The following is a 26,155-nucleotide window of genomic DNA, read 5'->3' as shown; positions in this document are numbered from 1 at the left end:
GCGGCCGCCAGCCGCGCGCGCAGGTGATCGGCATCTCGGGCCCGCGGCCAGCGGCGGCAGCCATCGCGGGTGGGAGGCCGGGACCCCACGCGGGGCTCCGGCTCAGGCCATACTTGGTTCTTCTGTAAAACGAGGACCACGCCGTCCTGTCCGGGATTAAAGGAAATTGCTTTCTGGCGGCTTCACGTACAAATGGGAGGATTCCGAGTGGGGCACCCGGGCCCAATGTTTGCGTGCAGGATTAACCCTGCCTCCAGGAAGGCTTCACTAATTTATTTATTTATCTTTTTTAAGTGGGAAAATAAGCTTATTTCGTTTTGGGAGCAGCAGGCTCCCATCCAGGCTCTGAACTTCTGGAACTGCTTCTGGGGCCCGCGACCTTGGTGACCTTGAGCTCGTTGAAGCGCAGTCTTGCTCACCATGATGATGTCGCCGATCTGTACGTCCCTGAAGCAGGGGACAGGTGCACCGACATGTTCTTGTGGCACTTCTCCAAGCGACTGTACTTGCGGATGAGGTGCAGGACTCCCGGCGGTGACAGTGGCCTCTGCTCTGCATCTCGGTCACCACGCCGGGCAGGATCCCCCTCGGATGGAGACGGTACCGGGGAAGGCAGTGTAGGCGCCCTCGTGGCCTTTTCGGACATCTTAAGCCCACACTGATGTCCCGTGGTACCTGGGGAGCTTCTCCGTGCCACTTTCTCCCAGCAGGACCCTCTTCTTGTTTGAAAGACGGTCGAGCGGCTGCTGCTTCTTTCCGGCCGCCTGAAAAAAGGCCAGAAAGGCTTTTTCTCGGAACAGCCTGGCCCGGTCCCACCCTTTGGCACCGAGAATGGAAGTGGCTTTGTGACTGGGAACTAAACCCTGCCATGAAAGCCTTGCTGGAGACTGGTGGTCAAACAGCCAAGGCCTCCTCCCGGTATAGCCCCTCCCTCCTCTAGACTGAGCCACCCCACCTGCACTGCACCAGGGAGCTCCTTGACTCAGCCTGCAGGGGAACAGCAGGGACCTAACAAAGCGAGGCCAAGGAGGCGGCACTAAGCAACACTGCCAGTTGGGGCTCAGGGCTTCCCATTACAAAGCAGGCACTCTACTGCTTGAACCACACCCCCAGTCCATTTTGCTCTGGTTATTTTGGAGATGGGAGTCTCAGGAACTATTTACAGGGGCTGGCCACAAAACAAGATCTCAGCCTCCCAAGTAGCTAGAATTTACAGGCATGAGCCAGCAGCACCCCACAGTGTGGGGCCATTAAAATTCCAGTCCACTCTAGACCAATACTTCATCTTGCTTCTCCTAGGGATTCTGCTGGCTTCCCTGCCGCAACAATGGTAGGTAGGCACTCTGGGACCTTTAGGTGGGTGTGACCTCAACAGCTCCAGAACAAGGCGTGGGAGGTGGTCTGGCTGTCTGGCCTCACTCTAGAAAAGCATCAACCAATCCTAATTTGGGATATTTATATGTGTACCCTGACTGGCTTCCTCTACTGTAGGAGTGTGGAAGTTTTTGGAAGGAGGAGGGGACTCCCATAAGAAAACAGTGCTGCAGGCTATCATAAACTAAACAGTGATAGGACAAGAGACCTTGCATACCAAGACTTACACAATCATAAGGCCTAGTTATATCTTGCTGGCCTGGTTGTATCAGGGTTTAAAGACAAAAGAAACTGTGAGGAGGGCTTGAAAGCAATACAAAGTAACTGCATACCAAATCTTACAAACCACAGGGGACCTAACTAACATCTGGATGGTTGTTGCAAAAAGTGGGAAGCAGCTGTTTAATGACATTTTCTTTCCCTTACCACTATGACTTCTGATTGTAAAGGATGAAGTAAAGTTTGCTTATTTTTAAAGAAAGCAAGAGCCAAAAGTGTAATCAGAATAGTCAGCTAGTTCTGAAAATAAGAGGTAGTGGTGAAACATCAATTCACAGGCCAACTACCTGATAAATTTTTTTATTTCACTTTTGAATTTTTACACTTTTCCTGATTATTCCGTATAAGGTGAAACGAGAACTGTTTAAAAGACATACACAAATCTAGTACATCAATAACCGGGGATTTTTCTTTTTTTGCTATACTATTTTCACAACCACGGGTGTGCTTGCTAGGCAATATAACCATCACAGAAGCAAACATTAGGCAGAATACTGGTAAGGAAAAACAAAGCAGAGAGCTACCAGATATACAGACAGGCTTGGTTCCACATTCACTACTGCATTTTCAAGCGCCAAGTATTAACTGCACATTTTTGTTCAGCTAGAAAGGATCTTTTTTGTTTTTGTGGTTTGTTTTAAATCAGTGCATGAACTTTTTTTTTTCTCGTTTCAGCAGATGGACAAACAGATGGACTCTACAACTACATGGAATGTCAAAAGGTTGAGGGGCGATACTGTGAGACTGATAGGCTTGACTATTCTCTCCACTGTAGTGCTAGGAGATCTGGTGACACACTAACAAGCAGTATCGGGGCTGGCTGCAATACAGGGAGAAATCATGGCTACTTAAAAATACTTTTTTGATTCAGATCATGGTATGACTGAATGGAGAGCAACACCTGGGCTGAGAACTGAAGGAAGACAGGGCAATGGTGCTGGAAACTCTTTCCAACTCTTTGAAGCACGGCTTGCTCACCAATGTGTTCATCATTTCTCACCCCCTGCCCATACAGTATAAAAAGTTAACCAAGGATAAAGAGAGGCTTCCAAAAGAAAAAAAAATGTAAGGATGTAAAAGGACATCAATTTAAAGAGGGAAGAGAAAACCAGAGTCAATTATCAAAAAGGCCAGGGAAAAATGCCAAATTTCAAAATTTAAATACCCCAAGCTAGGAAGACCTCAAAGACTGAGTACTCTTCAAGTAAGAGACTATCTCAACTCAACATAATTCTTAAAGGTATTACCCAGGAAACAGATAAGGCCATTCATACAACACACGGCTTCCCCCTCCCCTCTTTTAGCTAAGTGGTAATAAGGAAAATAGATTCCTCTGTTTTCACAGGTTGTAAATCAGTAACATACTGCTGGAGAAAAGGGGGCTTATAGTCACATGTTATAGGAGCATGGGACTTTTCCACAGTGTAACAGCCCAGTTACCTGCCACAAAGAATTTCAGTTTCAGGCTTTGAATTTTCTTAAAGGAAGACACTGTAGACATTTGTGGTCATGAACTTTGAGTGGCAACAGCTCAAACTGGTTAAGTGTTGGTAAGTGCCGAACCACAGGCAGAATTACTGTGAAAACCATTAAACTCAATGCCAATGGTATCTCCTTCCAAGTTCCAGCACCACAATATATTCTCTGTAACTTTCTGTACAACTTTACAACAGAATATTTCAGTGACTATTGTGATATCAGGTTAAACTTTCCAAAAAATTACGCATAATTCGGGTCTATTTTTTTTATACCAGTAAGAGTTCTGTTAAATTACAAAACCCTGTAATCACAGTGTTCAGTTTTAAAAAATTAAACATACAGTAATCCCATCAATGTTAACTGAAATCAAAACTTCAGAATGCCGTGGCATTTATGTGACCAATCTGAGTTTTAGATACAAATACCAACTATTTATCCCATGGACCATTTTTGCTAGGCTTAGGCTGTGAAAAATCGAAAGTCGACATACAATATATATATATATATTTTTTTTATCACACAAAGAGATATATATGAAGGGTACAGAGTGACACCGAGCAGATCACAAAGCACAAAGGAGATTAGTTTTCTCCCTCCCCAGCATCTCCTTCATCTCCCTGGTTTTCCGATGTCCACAGCTGCAAGAGAGAAAAATAATAAATAAATAAATTAGGGCCACTAAATCTTCCTTGGGGTGGCCCAAACTAGATTGTATCTCATTCAACTATTTAAAACTCCTGGGGAGGGGGTGGCCCAAACAATGTATATACATACAAGTAAATGCACAAATGATCAAATAAAAGACCCCCCCCCCCAAATAAAGTAAAATCCCTGCCGTATTACTACAGGCAGTGGTTACTGCAAAAGTTAAAACTTTACAGTCATATAAAACTAACAATTAAGAAAAAAATCCTCTGTGGTACTGGGAATTGAACCCAGGCCTCCAAGTGTTCTACTACTTGGACTATGCTCTAGCCTTTCTGGTTTTACTTTGTTTTTGAGGTAGGGAATTGCTAATTTTTCCAGGTGATCTTCCTGCCTCGCCTCCCGGGTTACACAAGTGCACCACTACATCTAGCTAACAATCTAAAATTTTAATTATATTTAATAGAGTACAAATCCCTCTTAAATCTTGGCTACCAATGAATTAAATAGGTGAATAGCAAACAGTCAAAAAACCAAACTCCAGGAGTACTTACAGTGAGATTGTCCCTAAGTAACTGCATGATCAGGGTGCTGTCTTTGTAAGACTCTTCATTCAGTGTATCCAATTCAGCAATTGCTTCATCAAATGCCTAAAATAAAGAAAGAGCCTTTAGCAAAGAATCTATAAGTTCTCTGAGCTAGTTTAGCTTATTTTTCCGGCTAATCAGTTGATTTATTTTGTCTATTATAGTATTTTGAAAGAACTTAGGTTATTATTACATTGTTTGCTAGGTGTTTCAAAAAAATATATAATGCATGTTTACAAAGCACCAACCAGCAATGCTGAAACAATTCCTACATCAGAAGTCAGCGTTACCTAATAATTAAGCAGTACTACTGCTAACTCTAGCACATTTATTCTAGGCAAATTCACATGATTATTTTAAATTCCCAAAGGCTCATTTAAAAAATTTTAAACAGTGTGTATGTTGAAAGGTCAAAAAAAGATAGGCAGTAATACAGTATATACAAAAAAAATGTCTGATTTCTATCTTATGCACAGCCATAACCTGCTATCTGGGTACAGAGATAGCAATATACAACCAATGCTCAAAGCTTGATGAGGAACAACTACCACCTTCACTTGGAATTGTGTGCAATCATCCACCAAAACAGTAATCAAATGAAACAAAAATCAGCAGGTTAAGAAGAAATCACAAAGCACTGGTCTATATTTCATAAGATGTACTTCCTAGAAAGTCCTTAGAAAGTACAAGAGAGTGACAATGTTAAGAAATAAAAAGAAGTTATTAGAAAGAACACACACTGTTTTGCTATTTTCCATGATTAGAAATCACTGAAGGTCCTTCTCACCGTCTTTGCCAGGCTGCAGGCCTTTTCAGGAGAGTTTAGAATCTCATAGTAGAAGACTGAGAAATTCAGTGCTAGGCCAAGTCGAATTGGGTGTGTAGGCTGCATTTCTTTCTTACTAATTTCAAACGCTTCCTGGTAAGCCTGCTGGGAGTTCGACACAGTGGCTGGAAGAAATATGAAAAATAAGGCTAGCTTCTTTCACATGTTGCATCACACACTGGATCCCCTATCAAATTACTTTAGCAAACTGGACCAAAGCAAATGATCCATCAGAATGAGGCATTAGTGTCACCACCATTCAATCACATATTTGTTCAATGTTTATTCTAAGCCACATATCATATGAAATGGGGAAAACAGACAATTACGACTGAGTCTACTAAAGCAGCTAAGAAACACACACCTTTAACAAGATAGAATGTGGAAAGCTGTATGCTGTAGTCTAAAGATAATGGGTTTTAGAGTTGGCACACCCAAACTTAAATTCCAATTTTTTTTTTTGGAGTCTGAAGTCAGGGCTTCCACTTGCAAAGCAAGTGCTCTACAGCCTGAGGCATACCTCCAGTTCATTTTGCTCTGGTTATTTGCCTGGGCTGGCCTTGAACCTTGATCCTCCCAATCTCAGCCTCCCAAGTAGGATTACAGGTGTGAGCCACCATGACCCAGCTGAATTCTCAGCTATTATTCACTAGGTAAGTGGCTGTGGAGCAAGTAAAAACCTCCACACACATAAGAGTTGGTTTCCTTTATTAGAAAAATGGGAGACTCCCACCTAAACTTATGGAGACTCCAAAGTACTTGGCACACAGTAGGCACCTAATAAAGCGTAACTAAAATCACCATCACAATAAATCCATGTGATGAAAGAAATGTATCACTATGATGGTTTCATACTACCAAATACAAATAAGGTCTCTCTTATCTGTGGGGTTTATGTTCCAAGACCACTAGTGGATGCCTGAAACCTATATAGGTGCTTTCATATATACTTATGATAAAGTTTAATTTACAAGTTAACAAAGTAGCAAATTAACAGTAACTAATAATAAAACGACAATTGTAACAGTACTCTGTAATAGAAGGTTACACTTTGGAATCATTAAGTAAAATGTTACTTAAACAAAAAAGCATTGCCATAGTACAAGTCAATCTGATAACCAAACAGCAACTAAGTGATCAATATGCAGACAGCACATACAGGGTTGATACTTGGAATAAAGGGATGATTCTCTTCCTGAGAAGGATGGCACAATAGTTCACCCCATCACCCAGAAGAGTGTGTACTTTAAAACTTATGACTTTTTTGGAATTTTCCATTTAGTATTTTCAGACTGTAGCTAACCTTCAGTAATTGAAATTGGGGAAAACAAAACCATGGATAAGGGTGGGCTACTATAGTTTAAAGTTTTGCCTCTAAAAAAAAGAGCCATCAAAATCCCCAAGATAAAGAGCTCTTTAAATGCACTACATAGCAGACTTTTAATGCCCTCTACAGTGGCCCCTTAGATGTATTTTGTCATCTCCAATGATCCAGTTCACCACAGCGCTGTGGCCTTTTAAATTCTTTTTACTATGATGTTAGTGTCTATGGTGAAGAAAGTAAAAAACTATCAAAAATCGTTATAAAAGAAGACTAACTCCACAGTTGGTCAAATTTTTTAAAATGTTACTTACTTTGTTTATTATCTCCAGATGCCACCTCAGAAAGATACCTAAAATAATCTCCTTTCATTTTCAAGTAGAATACCTTACTTTCTGGTTGTGTAGCATTAGGAATAAGATATTTGTCCAACAGCTCCTAAAAAATGATTCATATTGTTAAAAAATTTTAATTGTTTACAAGATGTTAAAATTATGTTTGCAATTCAAGATATATACTACCACTGTCAATTTTTTTGAAGATTAAAAAAATTGTTTTCATCCAAGCCTCTAAATGTTCTTTGGCCCAGGTATAAGAGCAGATGCCTGTATTCTTCAGTTACAAGTCACCCTGATCATCCATACATGATAAATTAAGATATACTCATTATAATGGAATGCTATGTATTATAATGGATGCAGAACTACACTTATAACATGGAAAGGCTCTTAAATGAGTGAAAAAATCAATTATATATTTTTAATATTAAAAATGTATACATAATACACAGGGGGAAAGCCTAGGATTATGTGAATAATGATTCTCTGGGAGATAAGATTGGAAGTGCTGTTTGCTTTATACTTTTCTGCCTCTGTCCTTTAAAAAAATACACACATATAAACTTGTATTACTTCTGTAATTAGAAGACAAAAAAATCTTTCCAGTATGTGAGGAAAAAGTAGTAACAGAGAACACTGCCAAGAATTAAGTTTAGAGTCAATCTGACCTGGGAAGAGACACCTCTTCAGCTGCTTTCTGTCTATATCCATATGACCCTACACAGACTGCCTATCACCCCAAATCTCAGTTTCCCTGTATAATGTGGGCCACAACATCACTTTCTAGGGTAGCAATGAGGACAAGTAAGCTTATGTACACATAAAGTGCTTAACACGTTGCCTGGCACATAGTAAGCACTCAGAGTCTAGTACTATTATTAATAATAAATTCCTTTAAACATTTATGCTTACAACAAAAGTAGTTCTGAAGGAGTCCAAGCTTCGTATACAGAGCAATATTTTCGAAGAGTTGTTTTAGAATGTGGCATCCTGAAAAACTGGTTAAGAGGCAGTAAGTACCATGCTCTTCTTCACATTCTTTCAGATGCTTTTAAAAGCTGGTCTACATTTCAGGAACTATCGAACTTTCTTGCCCTTGGAATGCATGCCATACTTCATCTGAATACCAGATGTACCTAACATTTAGGAATTAGTGCACCATTAACAAACCCCCAAATGATCAACAGGCAGCAAGTTTAGCCATGACGCTTTTATCTTCCACCATGAGTCTAATAAATGAGAAGCTCAAGCTCAGCTGGAAGGGATTTAATCAAAGTACGAGGATGCAAGGGGCAGTAGTCATTTTAATATTCTTTGCATACAGACAGGGTGTAATTCCTTATAGGTTAGGGATGAGGAGTACTGCCTGATGGCTGACAAGCTTTGTACTGGTTTTCAAAAGAAAGGTGTCAAGGGTAGGAACTCGGAGAGGCAGCCAGCAGGGGAGGAGGTAGATCAACAAGTGTGAATTCCTTTTCCCTTCAAAGCAGCCCTCATTTTTACCTGATTTCACCTGGAAGAAAAAAAAAGTTCCCAGTGGGCTCAGGGTGTGAGGGAAAGTCAGTATGATCATGATTTGCTCTAGGATATGCATCCCTCCCATCCAATCCCAAACTGTAACTAGAGGGAATCAATCATCTTACTAGAGTTTACATAAAATACAGGAGAGGAGAAGCTCCAAACCACCTGTGATTTGGCTTTGGAATGCATGCTACACTTGACAGAGATGTCCTAACCTTCAGACAAAACCAGTACTCTACATTGCAAAGGCAAGACTGGAAAAAGCCTAAAAGATACCTCAGTCCTTTGGTCCTGTTTTCCCTACTGGACATAACATCACTACTCAGACTAATAAGAGAACAGCCTACCTGTGGCTGCGCCAATCTAAGATCCTGTCTATCTGGCCTCAATTTCTAAAGAAAAGATGGAGGGTTGTTGACCAAATGTTCTGTTTTTCACAGGTCATTTTGATAGGAAAGGAAAATACTTCAGAAGTGATGAACAACCTCTGATCAAGTAAAAGTGAGGGGGAAAAAAAAATCATTATCACATGCCTAAAAATGAGTAGCAAATGGCTTGCAGTTTCTAGTAAATTCAGACACCTCTCTCTTGTAGTTGTTTGAGAGTTTGCATTTGGACATTAAATTAATCCTACTTAAGAGATCAGTTTGAAGCAGAAGCGCTGGTCCCTCACCAGAACGTCATTGCAGATGTCCTGCAGTTCTGCCTCTATCTTCTCCCGGTACTCTTTGCCCATCTGTTGCTTCTTTTCATTCCTCTCTGTTTTCTGCTCAATGCTGGAGATGACACGCCAGGAGGAGCGGCGGGCACCTACCACATTCTTATAGGCAACAGAGAGCAGATTTCTCTCTTCATTGGAGAGTTCATGCCCCTGTTCTGTGACTGCCTTCATGGCTGCAGCCATATCATCATAGCGCTCAGCCTGTTCAGCGAGTTTGGCTTTCTGTACCAGCTCACTTTTGTCCATGGTCTTTCCCTAGAAGAAGAAAAGAAAGAGAAAGAGAAAGCAAATGTCAGGCTTTAGACATGCATGGAAACATACCTGAAAGTAAGACCCATATTTCCAAATGCTATCAACGTGCTGATCATGTACTGAGCCAGGTCAGGAATTTTGCAGAACCCTTTAAATTTATTCTGATCAGTTAGTTTTCCCAATGGTCCTACATGAAAGGTATGTTCCTAACAACCTTCTTCCTTTTCTGAAAGTGAAGAAATAAAGAAGGCAAGTAATATGCCCACAGCAGCACTGAAAGTAAGAAAAGATGGCAGCGAGCCAGTACTTGAACTCATCTAGCCATTTCGGGAGCTTTGGTTTTCTTCCACTCTCCTATTCTCCCCAACAGACAACTACTTAATAACTTTTTTTTTTTTTTTGCAGTACTGGGAGTTGAACTTAGAATCCTGTGCTTACTAAACATACACTTCACTGTTGAGCCATTCCACCAGCCCTTTTTGCTTTGGTTATTATTATTTTTTTTTTGGTGGGAATGTGGTCTGAACTCAAGGCTTCACACTTGCAAAGCAGGTACTCTACCGGTTAAGGCATACCCCCAGTCCATTTTGCTCTGGTTGTTTTGGAGATGGGTCTCATGAACTATTTGCCTGGATTGGCTTCAAACTGCAATCCTCCAGATCTCATCCTCCCAAGTAGGTAAGATTACAGGCGTGAGCCACCATGCCCAGTCAAATAATTATTTTTAGAGTATATACTAAGTACATGTCCTTTAATTTTTTCAGTAGCTGCTTTTTTAAAGTCGAACCTTAATTCGACTCCCTCCTATAACAAAGGAAGCCCTCTCTCACTGTTCTAATTGTCCACTTTCTTTTCCCATAGTATAGGGAAAATACTACAATTATAAACATGCTGATTGCTTAATCAATCTTAAAGCAAAAGCTACAGAAACATTATCATATCCTCTGTAATACGATAACTTTTCAAACCACAGTACTGCAAAACAAAAACAAAACATACACAGCAACTTCAATCTAAGAACACACTAGAAAAGGAGCATAAAGCAAGGATGGTCAGACTGAGACTATCTAGCTCTGCTACTCTCAAGTCACATGATCTGCATTAGATCTCTTAACCTGAAGCTTTTGTTTCCATAGTAGAAAGTAAGACCACCACTGACTCTCAATGTGAGGAAGAATGACTTAATACACAGTTTAAAGCATTATATACAAATATCAGGCACAAACTCTGCTTAGGTAAAGTCTGCAAAAGATGGGAGTCCACAATATGTACAGCAACAGAATTTCAAACTGTAACTAATGTTAAGTGACTTCAGTTTTGCATTTCATCAAATTCTACCTCTTACAGAATGCAGCAGTTTTTGGGTTTTAACTAAATAAATTACCTACTAACCAGGAAGAGTTAGTTTATGTACTATTGGCTTAAATTTCTATATGCCCACTTGTTCCACAGGTTAAAAAAAAATTATCTTAAGGTATAAAAAGATGAATACTAGTAGGAGTGTATTTCTAAAACAAATTATTTAATGACAGTAGACCCTTGGTATCTTCAGGTATATAGTTCTAAGGAGACCACCAATGAGGAAAAACCACAAATGCTCAGAATTCAGGACTCTAAAGTTTCTCAAATTTCCCTATACCTACATTTAATAGGTCTGGCATCCATAACTTGAAACCACATGGGGTAGGCTACATTACTACCACAACATGACTGTTGTATACATATTTATATGTGTGTATATATATATATGTATGTACATATATCTATTTATATGTGTACCAAAGACTAGATCTTATTCCATGCTCTATCTCAAAGACATGCCACTTTCAACAAATATAAAAATTTTACTTTGCCACTTAATTAAGCACACTATGTGCCCTTTTTTGCTTGGGATTACTGTAACTTTTACCTTGTTTGAGTCACCATTTGCTTTTTTGGAGACATATTTTCACAAAATTAAGGACAGATCACATGATTTAAACAACACAAGACTGAGAACTTCACAGCAACTAAGCTGTATAATGTGCACATGGGAACTTAACATTTCTGTTTTTGAAATTTCTTTTAATTTTATTTTTTTAACCATACTTGGTCAAAACTACGTGTAATAAATCTGTGAATTATGTGAGTTTACTATACCATATATACGTGTAAGACTGAAAATGACTGGTAATTTAAAAATAGCAAAAAAGTGTAATCTTTACTTACAAAATGGTTTTGCTCCAAGTCTTTTTTTTTTTTTTGGCAGAACTGGGGTTTGAACTCAGGGCTTCACGTTTGTTAGGCAGGAGCTCTAGCACTTGAGCTGCTCTGCTAGCCACGTTTTTGTATTTTTAAGAGAGAAATTCTAAACACAGAGCCCTATCATATAATAATGTTGTATTAGATGAAACTCAATGATACAAAATATACTCAAAACCCAGGGAGGGGGTGGGGGCACGGGGGAGAAATGAACCAAGCCTTGTATGCACATATGAATAATAAAAGAAAAATGAAAAAAAAAAAAAAAGAAATAAACTTCTATTGTATTGAGTCTCTAAAAAAAAAAACAAAAACCCAGGCAATTCATAAAAGAGCTGACTCTCCATTTCAGAACTGATTTTCTTCCTACTGCTTATTACCTAAATCATCTTTAGAGCTGTGTCCTATATAAGACTCATTAGTTGTAAGCTTACACTCAGTGAGCTTGATCTGACATCTTCACTCATAACACTAGGATGAAAATACCCACTGCAGAGACAGCAATCCTCATGAAATACTCCATTTGCTCTCCCACATTTCCCAGACCTTCTCAGCCCACCCCAGCAGCTGAGTTCTGTCCAATGAAACACCAGCAGAAATGATGCTGTTTCCAGGCTAAAACTGTGAAAATGCTATGTGTGGTCCCCAGGCTCTCTTCTCAAAAGGCCGTATGTTATAGATGGTGGACTTTCTGCTTGGCTGAGTCCCTGGATGACTGTGCAGTGCCGAGATTCCTGCAGACCTGCATTGGGCATGCAGTATGAAAAAAGATTTCTGTTGGATTAAGCCATTAAGGTGCTGGGGTATTTGTTACCCACAAGACAAACTAGTGTACTTTCATATAAATATATTGCAAATACCTTACTTACCTTCAAATTAAATACTCCCTCAGCATATCTTTCTTTACCATCAACACTTTGAGATCAGGGTAAATACCTCTATTATTAATCTTTATTTCATTGTTCCTGAAAGTGTCAAGGGCAGAAGAGGGATGTCAACTTTCAATGACTCAGTAAGCTTAAGAAAATGTCCAGTTTTTAGCCTAGCTTAAACCTATAAATCATTATAAGTCCACTTCCAAGTTCATAAAATGGTACATCTTCCTACGAAAGATTCCAATTAAGTTCTGGTCAAGAGCCAAGTTAAGCTATCCCATGTGGTATAATACAGTAGTACAGAAATATAAGGCCTGACAATGCTAAAGGATGCTATGAAACTCTTGGTCCTACTTCTCCCTGCCCTCCGCCCCCTTCTCTCCTTAATTTAAAAGTTAAAATTCATGCTTCGAAGAATCCTGACTACTCCTTGGGACCTCCCAAATGTCTTCACCCTACTTTCTAAAATACAATGTGGCCTTTCTGGTTTGGGGCCAACTATTTCAACCTTCTTTGGGATCATCACAACAGTTACTGAAGTTCTATCATATTAACAAAAAAATGCCTTTAAAGTTTCTATTCATTTACCTGTTTCAAAACATTTCAAGTATATACATATACATAAAAACTTACAACAAACAGAACCCATAGCTAAATGTCCTGATGCCTACTGCTTACATAACTTTTGACTTATATAACATGGATTTCTAAGCAGCTAGACCAATTTCAACAGGAAATGGGTTACACAACACCCAGCAGTTTGGAGGAAGGCAGCAGACAAGAAATGAAATTGTTCCTCTTTCTACATCTACAATAAATCTTCCGTTCATGACTTTTCCCGGTTCTCACTGCTTTCAGCCTCTCATTATGCGGCCCCCTTCACATCTTTGCTATCAGACCCATCTTCTTATGTCCTTAATCAAGACACTTTCTACTCAAAATTTTTAGTTCCCTGCTGTGGACAGTCGAGTCAGACTTCTTCCACGTCATTAAGTTTTCCAACCTACCATCTTCTCAGACTTCTCCCACAAGATACCTTCCACACAGTATATGCTTTGATCAAATTGGTTGTCCTAAAAGTGTGTTTCTTTTTCACTTCAGTAAGCTAGATCTCTTACTTGGAATGACCTTTTCCATTTACTCTAAATAAAAAGTTCTTCAGAGCATGACTCAACACCATCCTGTAGAAGCCTTTCTTAAGCCAAGCCTAAGCTGTGTTTCTACTAGCTAGCCAGTCACGTGTTGCTATTCACTTGAAATCGAAAGAATTTTTATATAAAGCATAAAGTAAAAAAATTTAACTTTGCAGTGCTAAAGATTGAACCTAGGGCCTCACACATGCTAAGCAAAAGCCCTACCCCTGAGCTATACCCCCAATTCTTTACTGTTTTGTACCTAAAACCATTCTAAGCACAAAACTCACGCTCAATAACTATTGTTTTTTCACTCATTACTAGGAAAGCAAGAAACACAGGCTACCTACATGTGGTGTGGCAGGAAAGAAACAGCACTGTGTGTCAGAGTACACTACACAGCAGTAAGAGCTTGTTAAATCCCAGCCTTCCATTACAGAATGAAGATAATTCTTCCCTCAGAAGAGTTGCTGTGAACATGAGACACAGGGAATTATGGAGAGTGAATGTGGAAACTTTAGTTTAAAAATGTATATAGGACAAATTGAAGTACTATTATTCCTGCCACATCACTGTCTTAACCCACAAAATGTGACATTATTATTATGATTTTTAAATATACAATCCAGAGAGCTGGGGATGTCAGCTCAGTGGCAGAGTGCGCTCCCACAGCATGTGCAGCCTTGTGTTCAGTCCCTAGTACTAGAGACACAGGTATCTTAAATATATATATAATTTCATGAGGAGGAAAGGCAAATGTCCACATTAATTTTGTAAGGAACTATGATAATAACGTAACATAGTTAGACTCACGTGAGACTCAGGTACTTAGGTATGACTCAGACCCTCAATGAGTTCAAAATGGACATACACATTAACTACACCTGATGTCTATTAGTTGCTAATCATATTTTCTAGAGATAAGTAGTGATAGTATAGAATTATTCTGAGACTTTGAATGAAGGCTCCACAAAAAAAAAAAAAAAGTGCCTAGAGAACCTTTATTACCTTCCTGAAAAGCTTTTAAAAAGTTTTAAAAAGATCAATCTTGTCATCAGGCCTGGCACTAACCCAAAAGAGTCAAAGATATCAAGGCAGACAAACTAATTAGAGGTCACAGGGGGTCCAGCCCTGAAGTGAGCCACGAGGTTTTCATGAGCCTGGCGTATTTCAGGAAGACACTGACACGCTTGGGAAAAAGAGTTCCAAGCACACCCACATAGTGATGATGGGTGTCAATCTGTTCTAAGTCACTGGACTCAGCAAATTATAGGACTGAAAGCATCTGCCGGTAAATGCAGGTACTGCTTAGTGAAATACTAGAAATAATCTAAATATCTAACAATAGGGTTTTGGTTTTTGTTTTAAAAGAGGAAGATGGTATAAGATAGCATTGCCATCAAGAGGGATTTAATGGGAAAGATTTATTTAGGAAACATGGGGGATGGGGGAAGAAAGCTGAACAACAGGGTTTCATTTTTGTAAAACATCCCCTAAAGAACATACACCTGATCAGAAAAATTAACACCAAATAGCTAATGGTTCTCTCTCCAGTCTATCTCTGAGTGATAATATTTTTATAATCTTCATTTTCTTTTTTTGTTGTTTTGGTGGGACTGAAGTTTGAACTCAGGGCTTGTGCTTGGAAAGCAGACAGTTAACTGCTTGAGCCATACCTCTAGTCCATTTTTATTCTTGTTATTTTGGAGATGGGAGTCTCCCAAACTGAAATCCTCCTGATCTCAGCCTCCTGAATAGCTAGGGATTACAGGCATGAGCCACTGGCACCTGACTCATAATCTTCCTTTCTTATCTTTTGTTCTCATTTTAAATTTGTTTAGGTATTTTTCATTTTTGTTTTTGAAGATAGGGTCTCACCATGTAGCTCCGGCTAGCCTGGAACTCACAATCCTCTTGCCTCAACCTCCTGAGTGCTGGAATTAAAGATGTGCACCAATGCACCCAGTTGTGTATTGCTTTTGTTTTGTTTTTTTTTTCTTTCATTTTTCTTTACATATTCCTTATACAGGTAGTATTGACCTACGTGTATTGCTTTTTAAAAATGTTTTTCCCCATTTCTAGAGATCACAATACAGATCAGGGATAGAACTGAGGTATATACGGGCTAAATTTACTCTGCTTTCTCTCTCTTCAGAGGGAAAGAACACAGCCTGTGGTAAGCATCAAGGGCCACAATATTTTGTGTTTTTTATAAGGAAAAAAAAAAGTTTATAAAAAGCCACTGAATCCCAGCACTTAGGAGGCAGAGATGGGAAGGATTGCCATTTGAGGCCCGCCAGGGCAAAAAATAAAGAGACAGAAAGGGCTGAAGGCATGGCTCAAGTGGTAAGCACGAGGCCCTGAGTTCAAAGCCCAGTACCACCCCTTCCTCCCCAAAAAAGGCAGAGAAACCAAAAGACATGAGAAATTTTTCCCCTTCTTTTTTTTTTTGTAGTGCTAAGGATCAACTCCAGGGTCTTGGATATGCTGGGCAAGCACTTTACCACTGAGCTACATCCCTAGCCCTTGTTTTTTTTTTTTTTTTTTTTTTTTTAAAGAGACAAGTTCTTTGTAGCCCAGGCTGGCTGGAACTCAAGATCCTCCTGCCTCTGCCATCTGGGACTACAGGTGTGTGCCACCCCATCCAGAGAAAAAAACTTCTAAAGGTGCCCACAAAGTACCAGTATTTCCTTCAAACAAACAAAATGCTAATTCAGACAACCAGTGCTGAATTAGGAGTATCTATGAACCAAACTAGTCCCTCAGCTCAATTTTTTGCCTAGTTGGGGTCAAAATTCTAAGATGTGAGACATCATTTCCCAATGGTAAGACAGACATCCAAGGACAAAGACAAAAAATGACAATCCATCACTAATATGTATTTTTTATAAAAAGTCCTTTCAAAGTAAGAAAGGAGTTGAAAATGACAGCTATGGTCCTTAGAGACACTAACTTCCGGCTATATTTTATTTTTAAGGAAAAAAACACATTCAATTCTGAAATAAATCTTACTGGAATTTAATAACCCGTTACAAATTTAAGATGAAGATTCCATGATCTGTAACGTGTCAGGAATTACCCCTCTCCCCCAAAAAGGAATCACCTAAGCTTTATATAAACCATATGGTGGAGCCTGTTTTTAAGAAAGACTCATAAATAACAAATAAGAACTTTGCATATAATCTAAGGTATACTGAAGTAACTGCAAGAAGAAAAACTATCAGTACTTTCAGGAACTCTGTATCATTTACTGAGAGGAATTCAAAAGAAATACATTTCTCTCCTTACAGAGCTTAAACTCTCATTTGAAAGCAGCATACATTTAAAGGTACAATACTTTTCCTGCAAAAACAACCAGCTAGAATTAGAAGAAAGTGGTTTAGTTTGAAAGTATATGGGTCTTAACTTCTTTTATGGGATGGTAGAGGTGTGTATAGAAGAGAAAAAAGAGAATTCCAGGTCATGACAGGAAAAACTGATAAATGTAGTGTGTGCGTTTTTCTAGATGATAGAGAAAGCAAAAGCCAAAGGAGGTAAAGAGTGAGAACAATTAACAACCCAAAGGGCTGGCAGAATGGCTCAAGTGGCAGAGTGCTTGCCTAGCAAGCTCAAAACCGAGTTCAAACCCCAGTTCCACCAAAAAAAAACAAAAAAAAAAAAACAACAACAAAACACAAAAACCCAGAGAGAAGAAACCAACAGGAACATCTAAAAATCTAGGCTCAGAAGGTAAGGAACTGACAGCAAATTCTGAAGAGCATTCACAGATGTACCACTTCAGATAGAGCACTTCCAGCACCATAAAGCAGATTATAGCTTTAGAGTTACTCCACTGAAAAAAAACATGCCAAACTGCTGCAGGAGGGACTGACAAAGTCAGCGGGACCAGTTGGTTAGTGGGTGTTATCCAGAAAAAGTTAAGTACTCCTGGCTCTCAAAGAAAACTACTCACTGAAAAACACCTACTCTAAAAATGTTCATGTGCCATTCTACACATTAAAAAAATTTAGAATCCTGTAAAAAATTGAATTTCATTCAAACATTTGCAGGTTCTTCGTTAGAAACAGAAACAGCACATTTGAAACACAGTCATTAGTTTCATGTCCAGTGAACACGAAACTGGAGAGAAAGCCCACATCTACTTAAAATCCCTTTCTTCTTTGACATCAGTTGGTGACTATAACTGCAAAGTATGCCCAATCAACCAACCCAAAGCAATGAAGGTATTAAGTGATATGTTCAAGGTCATACAATGTGAATAAATAGCAGATAGAAGAATGAATGGACCTCTTAGCTTTTAAGTGATCAATCCTAAAAAGACAATATGCTAATTGTGATTCATAAAGACAGCCCAATTGATTGAAAAAATTTCCAAAGTTTGGGACTCACCAAAATAATGAAGCCACCCAGTCCAATGTACTAGCACCACATATCAACTCCAGAGGTTACTTGACTACTGAGTCTGTTTTCTCATGGGCAAGACAGGCAAATCTACTTAACAGGGCTCATGGAAGGAGTAAATTTGCTCATGATGCAAAATATTTAGCATAGCCTCTGCATTCTGCAGGCACTGAAGTAAATGGCAGCCACAACAAATTCCAAACACAAGTTTACAAATGGTCAATGAGTGAAGGGACACTTACACATCTCATTTACTTTAAATTCAGACTCCTTCCCTTAAAGACTTTTAAAAGAAAGGCACATCAACTACCTATGCCTACTTCTAAACTAACACTTAATGCTCCTACACTGGGATGTGAGCTTAAGGTAAAAATCTAGACCCTTCTGTAAATTTTTTTTTTTGGGTGGTGGTGCTAGGGGTTGAACTTAGGGGCTCACAGTAGGCAGGTGCTCTAGTGCTCTACCACTAAAGCCACACCCCTAATCCCTTTTTTGCTTTCTTTTCCATACAGGTTGTTTAGTCAGGGACCAGCATGGACATGGATCCTCCTACCTATACCTCTTACAGATCTGAGATTACAGACACGTCCCATCATGCCTGTCTTGTTTGTTGAGATGGGGGTCTTGCTAACCTCTTTTACCCAGACTGGCCTCAAACCACACACCTCCCAAGTAGCTCAGAAACTTTAATCTTTGGACACTCAACATGCAGTATAGTATCTTCCACACAGAGTAACAAAACATTTGATCAACTGATGCATTTTTAAAAAGAAGAGAACAAGCTGTTATTTCCTATGTGGACAGAGGCAGGTAGACTACATCTGACTTATAAAATACAGTCTGTATGTACAGTCCATCTTAAGACTACTTTTTAAAAAAAAAAGCCATCTTAGCTCTCAACAGGAGCACTATGCTTTATCACTAGTATTTTTCAGCTACCAATCATTGCACTTAAGAGATTCAAATGAGTTTCAACAGTCCTTGAACTACTTTCCATTATCAGCTCCAATTTTTCTGGTGGCAATGGGGTTTGAATTCAGGGCCTCACACTTGCCAGGCAGGCACTCTACCACTTGGGCCATTCCACTAGCTATCTCCACATTTTAAAAAACCAATTAGGGCTGGCAGCATAGTTCAAGTGGTAGAGTACCTGCCTAGCAAGGGAAAGGCCCTGAGTTCAAACCCCAGGATTGCAAAAAAAAAAAAAAAAAATTAAAAACCCAACATGTTAGTTATACGAAGAACAAAACAACTAATATCCACCATTTATGGTCTGCTTAAATGAGCAAAACACTTAGGAATTTGTATCAACCTACTCAGTCCTAGGTACCTATGAAGCAGGTGACACTGTCCCCTTTTATAGAGTAACCTGTTCAGGATCACACAACTACATATGGCAGAGCTGGGATCCAAACCAATTCTAAGATAATGTTCTTTCCTCACGGCAGCACAATCTTCTAAATATCAATCATGATTCCCAATGCTTATTTAAGAAAAAGATACAATTATTAGGTTTTTTTTTTTTGAAGAACCATCTGAGATTATAAACTCATCAAGTAAGCTTTAAGGTAAGGCCTTCAACTGAAGACAAACAATAATAAGGGATAGGGCTCATATCTACTTTATTTTAGCCTTCAACTTGTTTGTCCTGGTCAAGGCCATTCACAAAGAACTCTTCTGGTTAGGTCTCTCTGGGAAAACAATGAAACAAACAATCAGAAGAGGAAAACTTACATAATAAAGAACTGGCCAGAACTGAAGAAAAAAGAAAGTCAACTACTCTATAATCTGCTGGAATAACTTGTTTTTATGAGGCCATCGTTAATTTTTATCTCACTACAAGAGTTAGAAACATGTAACTGTGCCTCTTGTATAAGATCTTTTAGTAGAGAAAGCAGTATTCTAAGTGGCTTTTGGCACATATTAGGAAATAGAAAGTACTTTTAATCTATTTTCCTTTCTTTAGCATTCTCCTTTAAAAAAAATCCCCTCAGAATACAGCACCAATTCTTAGTTTCTCCATTATAATATGCAGATTACTAAATTCATATTCATGTAGCGATCAAGATAGTTCTAAAGCTTAAAAGTTATTATATAACTATAATTTCCTGCCCCCTAACTAGTGTAAATTACCATCTCCCTAGAAAAATGTATAAACCAAGGAATTTTTTAAAAGTTCCTTTACAATGAAATTTTAGTTCATTCTCTAAGGTGTCCTCATTTAAAGGAAAACCATTTTGTCTCATGCCACTGAAAGAGCAGGGAGCATAACAAGATGCAGCAATTTAGAATTTTCTCTCTACTTATGTAGGATGTTCCCTCATCTCCTGCCCAACAAAATATAGGAAATGTAAAAATCTACAGAAAAGGTAGTATTAAAACAACAATGATCAACTCTAATAGATGAAAAACCTAGGACTATGTGCCACAAAGTAACTGGTGAACTTTCTCCCTAGTATGAAGTAGGCACTGGAAAAACAGGACTTTTCCCAAGCTTGCTTCCTGGTACATATCAGCAATATCATCCCCACACATCTGACTAGGTATTGTCCCTCTTCCCCCCACCAAATCACATTATTATCTATCTTCAAAATGAGCTACAGTCCACATTTACTTTAGAAGGATCCATGGAAAGAAAAACTAAGGATTAAGTGTTTTTGCATGAAATATATACATGTTTTCCACCACAACTAGAAATCTACCCATTCCTTAGAGTCAGACCACCTAGGTTTGATTCCTGATTCCAACACATACCTTTTGCTGTGAATGCAAGAACACACATTCTTGCACCTCAGCTTCCTCATTTGTAAACTGGAGACAATAGTACTTACCTCTTACCGGCTATTAGGAAGACTGGATTACTATGTGTGGCGTGTTTAAAACAAAGTCTGGCACACAGTTAATGCTCTAAGTGGTAGCTATTATGATTATAAACCAATTATCTGATGTTACCTCAGGAGTTGGTGAACAAGTTGCAATGGCTAGATTCTATGTCTCTATGCCTAATCTAAGTGTGCACGTTCATGACTATGTCAAAACTATTTATAAAATTCTACTACAGGAAGTTTGATCAATGGGTACTCAGTTACAGTTAGAGGAAGGAAGAAGTTCTGGTGTGCTGTTGCACAGTAGGGTGACAATAGATAACAATTATGAACTGTCTATCAAAAGGCTAGAAGAAGGGGTTTTGAATGTTTTCAGCATAATGTTTGAGGAGACAGATGTTTAATCCGATTTAAATACTGCATGATATATATACATATATACACATACACACACACACATATTTAAACAACACATGGGACCCACCAATATCTACAATTATTTCAATTAAAAATTAAATTAAAAAAATTGACATCCCAGATGCTTATTCTGAGTATGTCACAACATATCAAAGACTGCATTACCATTTGCACTGTACAGATGAGAAAAGTACTCAGAAAAACTGGATTTCCTATACGCAAAATAAAATCCTATACCACATATGATTATTTCAAAGCAATATGTGTACACAAGCAAGGCTGGGTCTTATCGGAATATGATCGGAGAAAAAAAGAAAAAGAACTCGATTAAAAAACAAACCAAACCAAAATCTTGTATTTCCCAACTTAAAGATTATTAAAAAAAGGGCTCATTACAAATCTGGAGAGAAATTAACAGATTGATTAACAGGCTTAAGATCACACTGCTAGAAAATATTGCAAGCAAGAATGGATCAAATTTACCTAACTCCAACTCCAGTGCTCCTTCTGTTTCTGGATCCACAGCCAAGTGAGGGAAATGCACTTTTTTGCAGCAGCCCAAATCTCTGGAGACTCTGCCTAGGGAACTAGCATCAAGGGAATTTGCTCAGCCTGGTTTTATAGAGGCTGCCTCCCTTATCTATAGAGCTCCAATTCTAAAATGGTTTCAACATAACACAAGCACTGCAAGATGGGAAATGTACAGAACATTATAGTGTAGGATCCACACTCCAGGGGCTGTCAGTCCATAAATATTTGCTACAGAGGAAAGGGGATATTCAGTCTGAAACTAAGTGTATTGGATTAGGCCAAATCACCTCATTTCTTATACAGACTTCATCTGTAAGATGGAGTGAGTGGTTCTTATCTCACTGAAGGCAGAGCTAGGAAAATAATTCAGTTCTTACCGGATTTTTGGCCTTCTATTTCAAACGCCATGCTTAAAATTCTAACTTGGACTGAGTAAAATCAATAGGTTTTACACTCAATATGCTGCGTGCTAAGGACATGGAACAAAGGAAAATGAGGGCTCAGACAACCCTAAGTAAGAAATGGGGTCCACTGGAAGCGGTCAAGAAGAAATTCACTAAAACCAAGTGATATTCATATAAATGTCCAGCAGGAAATACAAAAGGCTGAGCAACCATGTGTTCAGTTCTAAAATCTGCGTGTGTGGGGTTTCATATGAACAAGTGAGACACAGTAAGAAGTGAAGACAATTTTCATATTCTTGTAAGTGCATCACCTTTCTGTTTTGGCACCTGTGAATGGCTGATTATATATATTCATAACATCATCTTGCCAAATTCCATCTCCCACACGGTGCAAGTAAAATCAGAGCCTGATGCTATCTGGCCTTACCAAAGAGAAATGCAGTGAAAGCAAGGACATCATTTTTACAGAAAGGTTGCCAAATTGTCTTACCAGTACTGTCACCTTGGAAAACCCCATTACATGCAGAAAACCTCATTATATGCAAGTTCTCCATTTGCAATAGCCACAGATGTCTTCTGAAGAAAAGGGGTCCACATCCCTCCCACCCTTCCCCCATCACCAGGGAGGCCAGTCTACAAATTTCAGATTAAAAAAAAAAAAGTGTATGGGGGAATTTGGGATCTGACATTAAATGACAGTAAATACCATGGGAAAATTTTCAGTTCTCAGCACTGTGACATTGTTTTCCTGGGTATCTGGCCTGACTCAGTAACCGGTTCCAACAAATCCATTTCTTCATTCAAATAAATCTCAATCCTGCTCTTCCTAGGGAATCTCGTATCTTACCATGTTCCCAAACCAGTGGAGAATGATGAAACAGCTTTACGGCAAAGTGGGAGCGGTGGGGGGGGGGATTCCCCTGTTGTCTCCCAAGGTTAAACCCCTTACTCATCTAGGGAGAGTCCAGCAGGGGAATTGGGTTGGCTTAAATTACAATTTCTGGAAACCACAGGGAACAGAGAGAGATGACAGGGCTGAAAGGGACGGTTCTCGCCCATCCAGGCGCGGGGAGGGGTCGCGCGGGGATAGAGGAGGAACAATGAGGGGGCGTCCGGGTTCCAAGGCCCGACGGTCCCTTCGGCTCAGTACGGAGCAGCACCCCGCCCGCCGGGCAGGGCCGCAGGCGGCAAGGATGGCCCGGGCTTCTCCTAGAGCCGAACGGCCCGGCCCCGGAAACAGGGAGGGGCCGCAGCGAGGCCAGGCCCGCGCCGTAGGCGGCCGCGCGGGGCAGAGGAGGCAGCACGCCGCAAACCCCTCTGGAAGCACCCGCTGGGCCGTCGCTGCTGCCACCGCCCTTGAGGGGCTTCGAGCTTGGGCCCCTGGGGGCCCCGGGCGGACCCCGCGCCGCACTCACCGTGGGAGGGCTACAGCGGGAGAAGGCGCGTCCAACGAAGCTCTGACGACGGCGACCGCTTCCTTCCCAAGCCCTACTCCTCAGGCGGCGGGGGTGGCGGCGGCGGCGGTGGCTGCAGGGGCTGCAGTTGCGGCGGCGGCGGCAGCTACCCCGTCTCCGGAATCGGCGGCGGTAGTGGCGGCAGCTCTACTTCCGCTCCCGCTACCACTTCCGCTCCGACCCAAGTCCCGCCCCGCCCTGCATCGGCTCCTCATTGGGCAAGCGAGGCACGGGGTTGCCCCGGCCGCCTGAGAAGGGCGCTGACGGAAGGGAGGAGGAAAAGGAGCTGAGGGCAGGGATGAGGCGGATGGGGGTGGGAGCAAGGAGGAGGCCGGCGAAGGGGAAGGAAATGAGGCGGGGGAGCAGGAAGAGGAGGTGGGAGGAGAGAGGGCGGAGCTGGAGGTGGTCACGGTGGAGAAATGGGATGTGTGGGAACCAAGAAGACTTGGAAGGAAGGTTTGGGGTTGCCCTTTCAGCTTGGGTTGGAACTTACCAGGCCCAGAGATTCCGCAGGTTGTAGGGGCCCACGCCACCCTGAAAAAGTACTCTTCATGTGGTCGGAGGCCGAGGTCAGCCCCATTGGCTGGGTGCTTAGGAAATACTATAGGGGAGAACAGAAACTGCTCATTCCTATATTTTCAGTTAATCCTTTCAATCCTTCAAGATACTTACTACTCTCCTAGATTGAAGAACCCACATGTGCTAGGAATGGAGCACTTCAAGGTCTAAAAAAAAAAAAAAAACCCTGTGTACATTGATTCGTTGAGAATACCCCACTCCTCAAAGCTCATTCATAAGGGAAGATTCTGGGAAGGATTCAGGCCTCCAGGGCTCCCCCACCATGACTGTGCTCCCTATTACCAACATCTTACTCCCCTCGAGACAGTTGAAGTTTAAGCCCAGCCCTTGGAAATATCTCTATTGTCACTCCTTCCCTTTCCTTCATTGTTTTTAACAATTCTTGAGCAAGCTTTCTGCTTAACACTGGGTAGAAAGCAAGGAACAAGACAGACCGGTGCCCTGCTGTCTTGGAGTTTACTCGGTAGGAGAAAGAACAAGGTAAATAGGCCTTTGTCATCCCTCCTTTACCCTTAATGATAGACTTCTGATTCGCCACCCTTCTCTCAGCCCGGCCACCATCAACTGCCAAGTCATCTTTTTAAAATGCCATCCTGATCATGCCCTGGTCTTGTTTATTTCCTTTGGTGGTGGCTCAGACCTAGAAGGTCCAAGGTTCTCCAGAAGCTGTCCTTACCATCAGCCATTACCTGTTATTTCTCCCCAGCATAAATACTCCAATTCATTTGCATAACTTCTTATCCTTCGGACCCACCATTCCCGTATCTCTAAACAGTTGCCAGAATTTTTTTAAAAACAGCAGAAATCTGCACCTCTGCCTTGTCTGGGCAACACTGTATCCACATTTCTGTGTGGCAACAATTGCCTGCAGCCAAAGAGTGGTTCTCTACTCTAGATGGGACATGAACTTTCGTAAGTGTCAGGTTTAGATGGGACATGAACTTTCGTAAGTGTCAGGTTCCTCTCCCAATTTGTAGGTCTTCCTCATGTTATCTGTTGTGTAGACATTTGTGTTCATGGTCCCTGGATTGTACCACACGGTCTGAGCCAACTACTACACCACCTCTTAACTTGAACAAGATTAAGAGTGTGTTTAATGTAAAAAAAAAAAAAAAAAAAAAGCATAGATTTTAATCAAAACCACTGGATGTGAATCCTGGAGAGGTTTCCTAGTACAAAACCTTTCCCATGGGGATCTGTCTTTGGCAGATCAAAGACCAGCAAACCAGACACTGCTCAAATTGCAGTAACCTTTAATGTGACATGACTGTCTTATGACACCATTCAAAAAAATAGCCTACTGGGCCAGAGACTCATACTGATTACACCACAAATGACATCATCAGTGCATTGAATAAACAGAAGTGCCCTTTGTCAGCCTCCTCAGGTGTCTGCTAATGGGTGACATGGATTAGCTCCTTTTACCATCTCTGCATTCTAGGCCAGGGGTCAACAAGCCACAGCTATTAACTGACAGATTCACAAAGATAAAGTATGTTAACTGTAGATGCAACCATAGGACCATCTCTATGTGTGGGGTTCTATAGAAACTTGGGAGAAGGGTACTAAGCCCCTCATGGGAGTGATGGGAGTGTGAGAAAGACTCCCTGCAATATATGATACTTGATCCTTGGGTTCTGCAATGGATTTTTTAAAAATTAATAGGCTTTTTATTTTTAGTAAAAGTGACGCTAAAGTTTATTATGAGAGGAATATGCTTTTAACGGACTAAAAGTAGGTTTTTCTCTGGAGTGAGAACAAAGGGTCTGGGGTGGGGGATGAAAAAGAGAGATACATTTCCTGTTCCCCACACAGGAAATGGGAGCAAAGGCTCTAATAGGCTTTTATTAAAGAACAATTTTAGGTTTAGAGAAAGACTGACCAGATAGTGCACAGATTTTCCAGTATTTCCCCCATGCACAGTTCCTCATATTGTTAGCATATTGTATTCC

At 40.4% G+C, this 26,155-nt stretch overlaps 1 protein-coding gene and 2 pseudogenes across 2 annotated transcripts; all 3 read right to left on the bottom strand.

The window, feature by feature from the left end:
- Positions 1–32: 32 nt before the first annotated feature.
- Positions 33–3,380, bottom strand: LOC109678214 (small ribosomal subunit protein uS17-like; annotated as a pseudogene).
- Positions 1,938–23,799, bottom strand: Ywhab (tyrosine 3-monooxygenase/tryptophan 5-monooxygenase activation protein beta). 2 transcript variants are annotated; one of them, XM_020156096.2, is made up of 7 exons: positions 23,586–23,799; positions 21,719–21,822; positions 9,044–9,346; positions 6,826–6,949; positions 5,152–5,315; positions 4,332–4,427; positions 1,938–3,770 (listed from the first exon to the last, which is right to left on the bottom strand). In XM_020156096.2, exons 3-7 carry the CDS (start codon positions 9,335–9,337, stop codon positions 3,714–3,716), a joined length of 735 nt encoding a protein of 244 aa, XP_020011685.1. In that variant the 5' UTR covers positions 9,338–9,346; positions 21,719–21,822; positions 23,586–23,799; the 3' UTR covers positions 1,938–3,713. The 2 variants fall into 2 exon arrangements, with proteins under 2 accessions (XP_020011685.1, XP_020011678.1); XM_020156089.2 differs by lacking the exon at positions 21,719–21,822 and having other exon boundaries at positions 23,586–23,797.
- LOC141423763 (small nucleolar RNA SNORA51) lies at positions 15,665–15,784 on the bottom strand (annotated as a pseudogene).
- Positions 23,800–26,155: the final 2,356 nt, after the last annotated feature.

This window comes from Castor canadensis, chromosome 5, assembly GCF_047511655.1.
Source record: "Castor canadensis chromosome 5, mCasCan1.hap1v2, whole genome shotgun sequence".
Lineage (NCBI taxonomy): Eukaryota > Metazoa > Chordata > Mammalia > Rodentia > Castoridae > Castor > Castor canadensis.
Note: the sequence above shows the minus strand (reverse complement) of the source record. Positions and strands in the feature narration are given on the sequence as shown.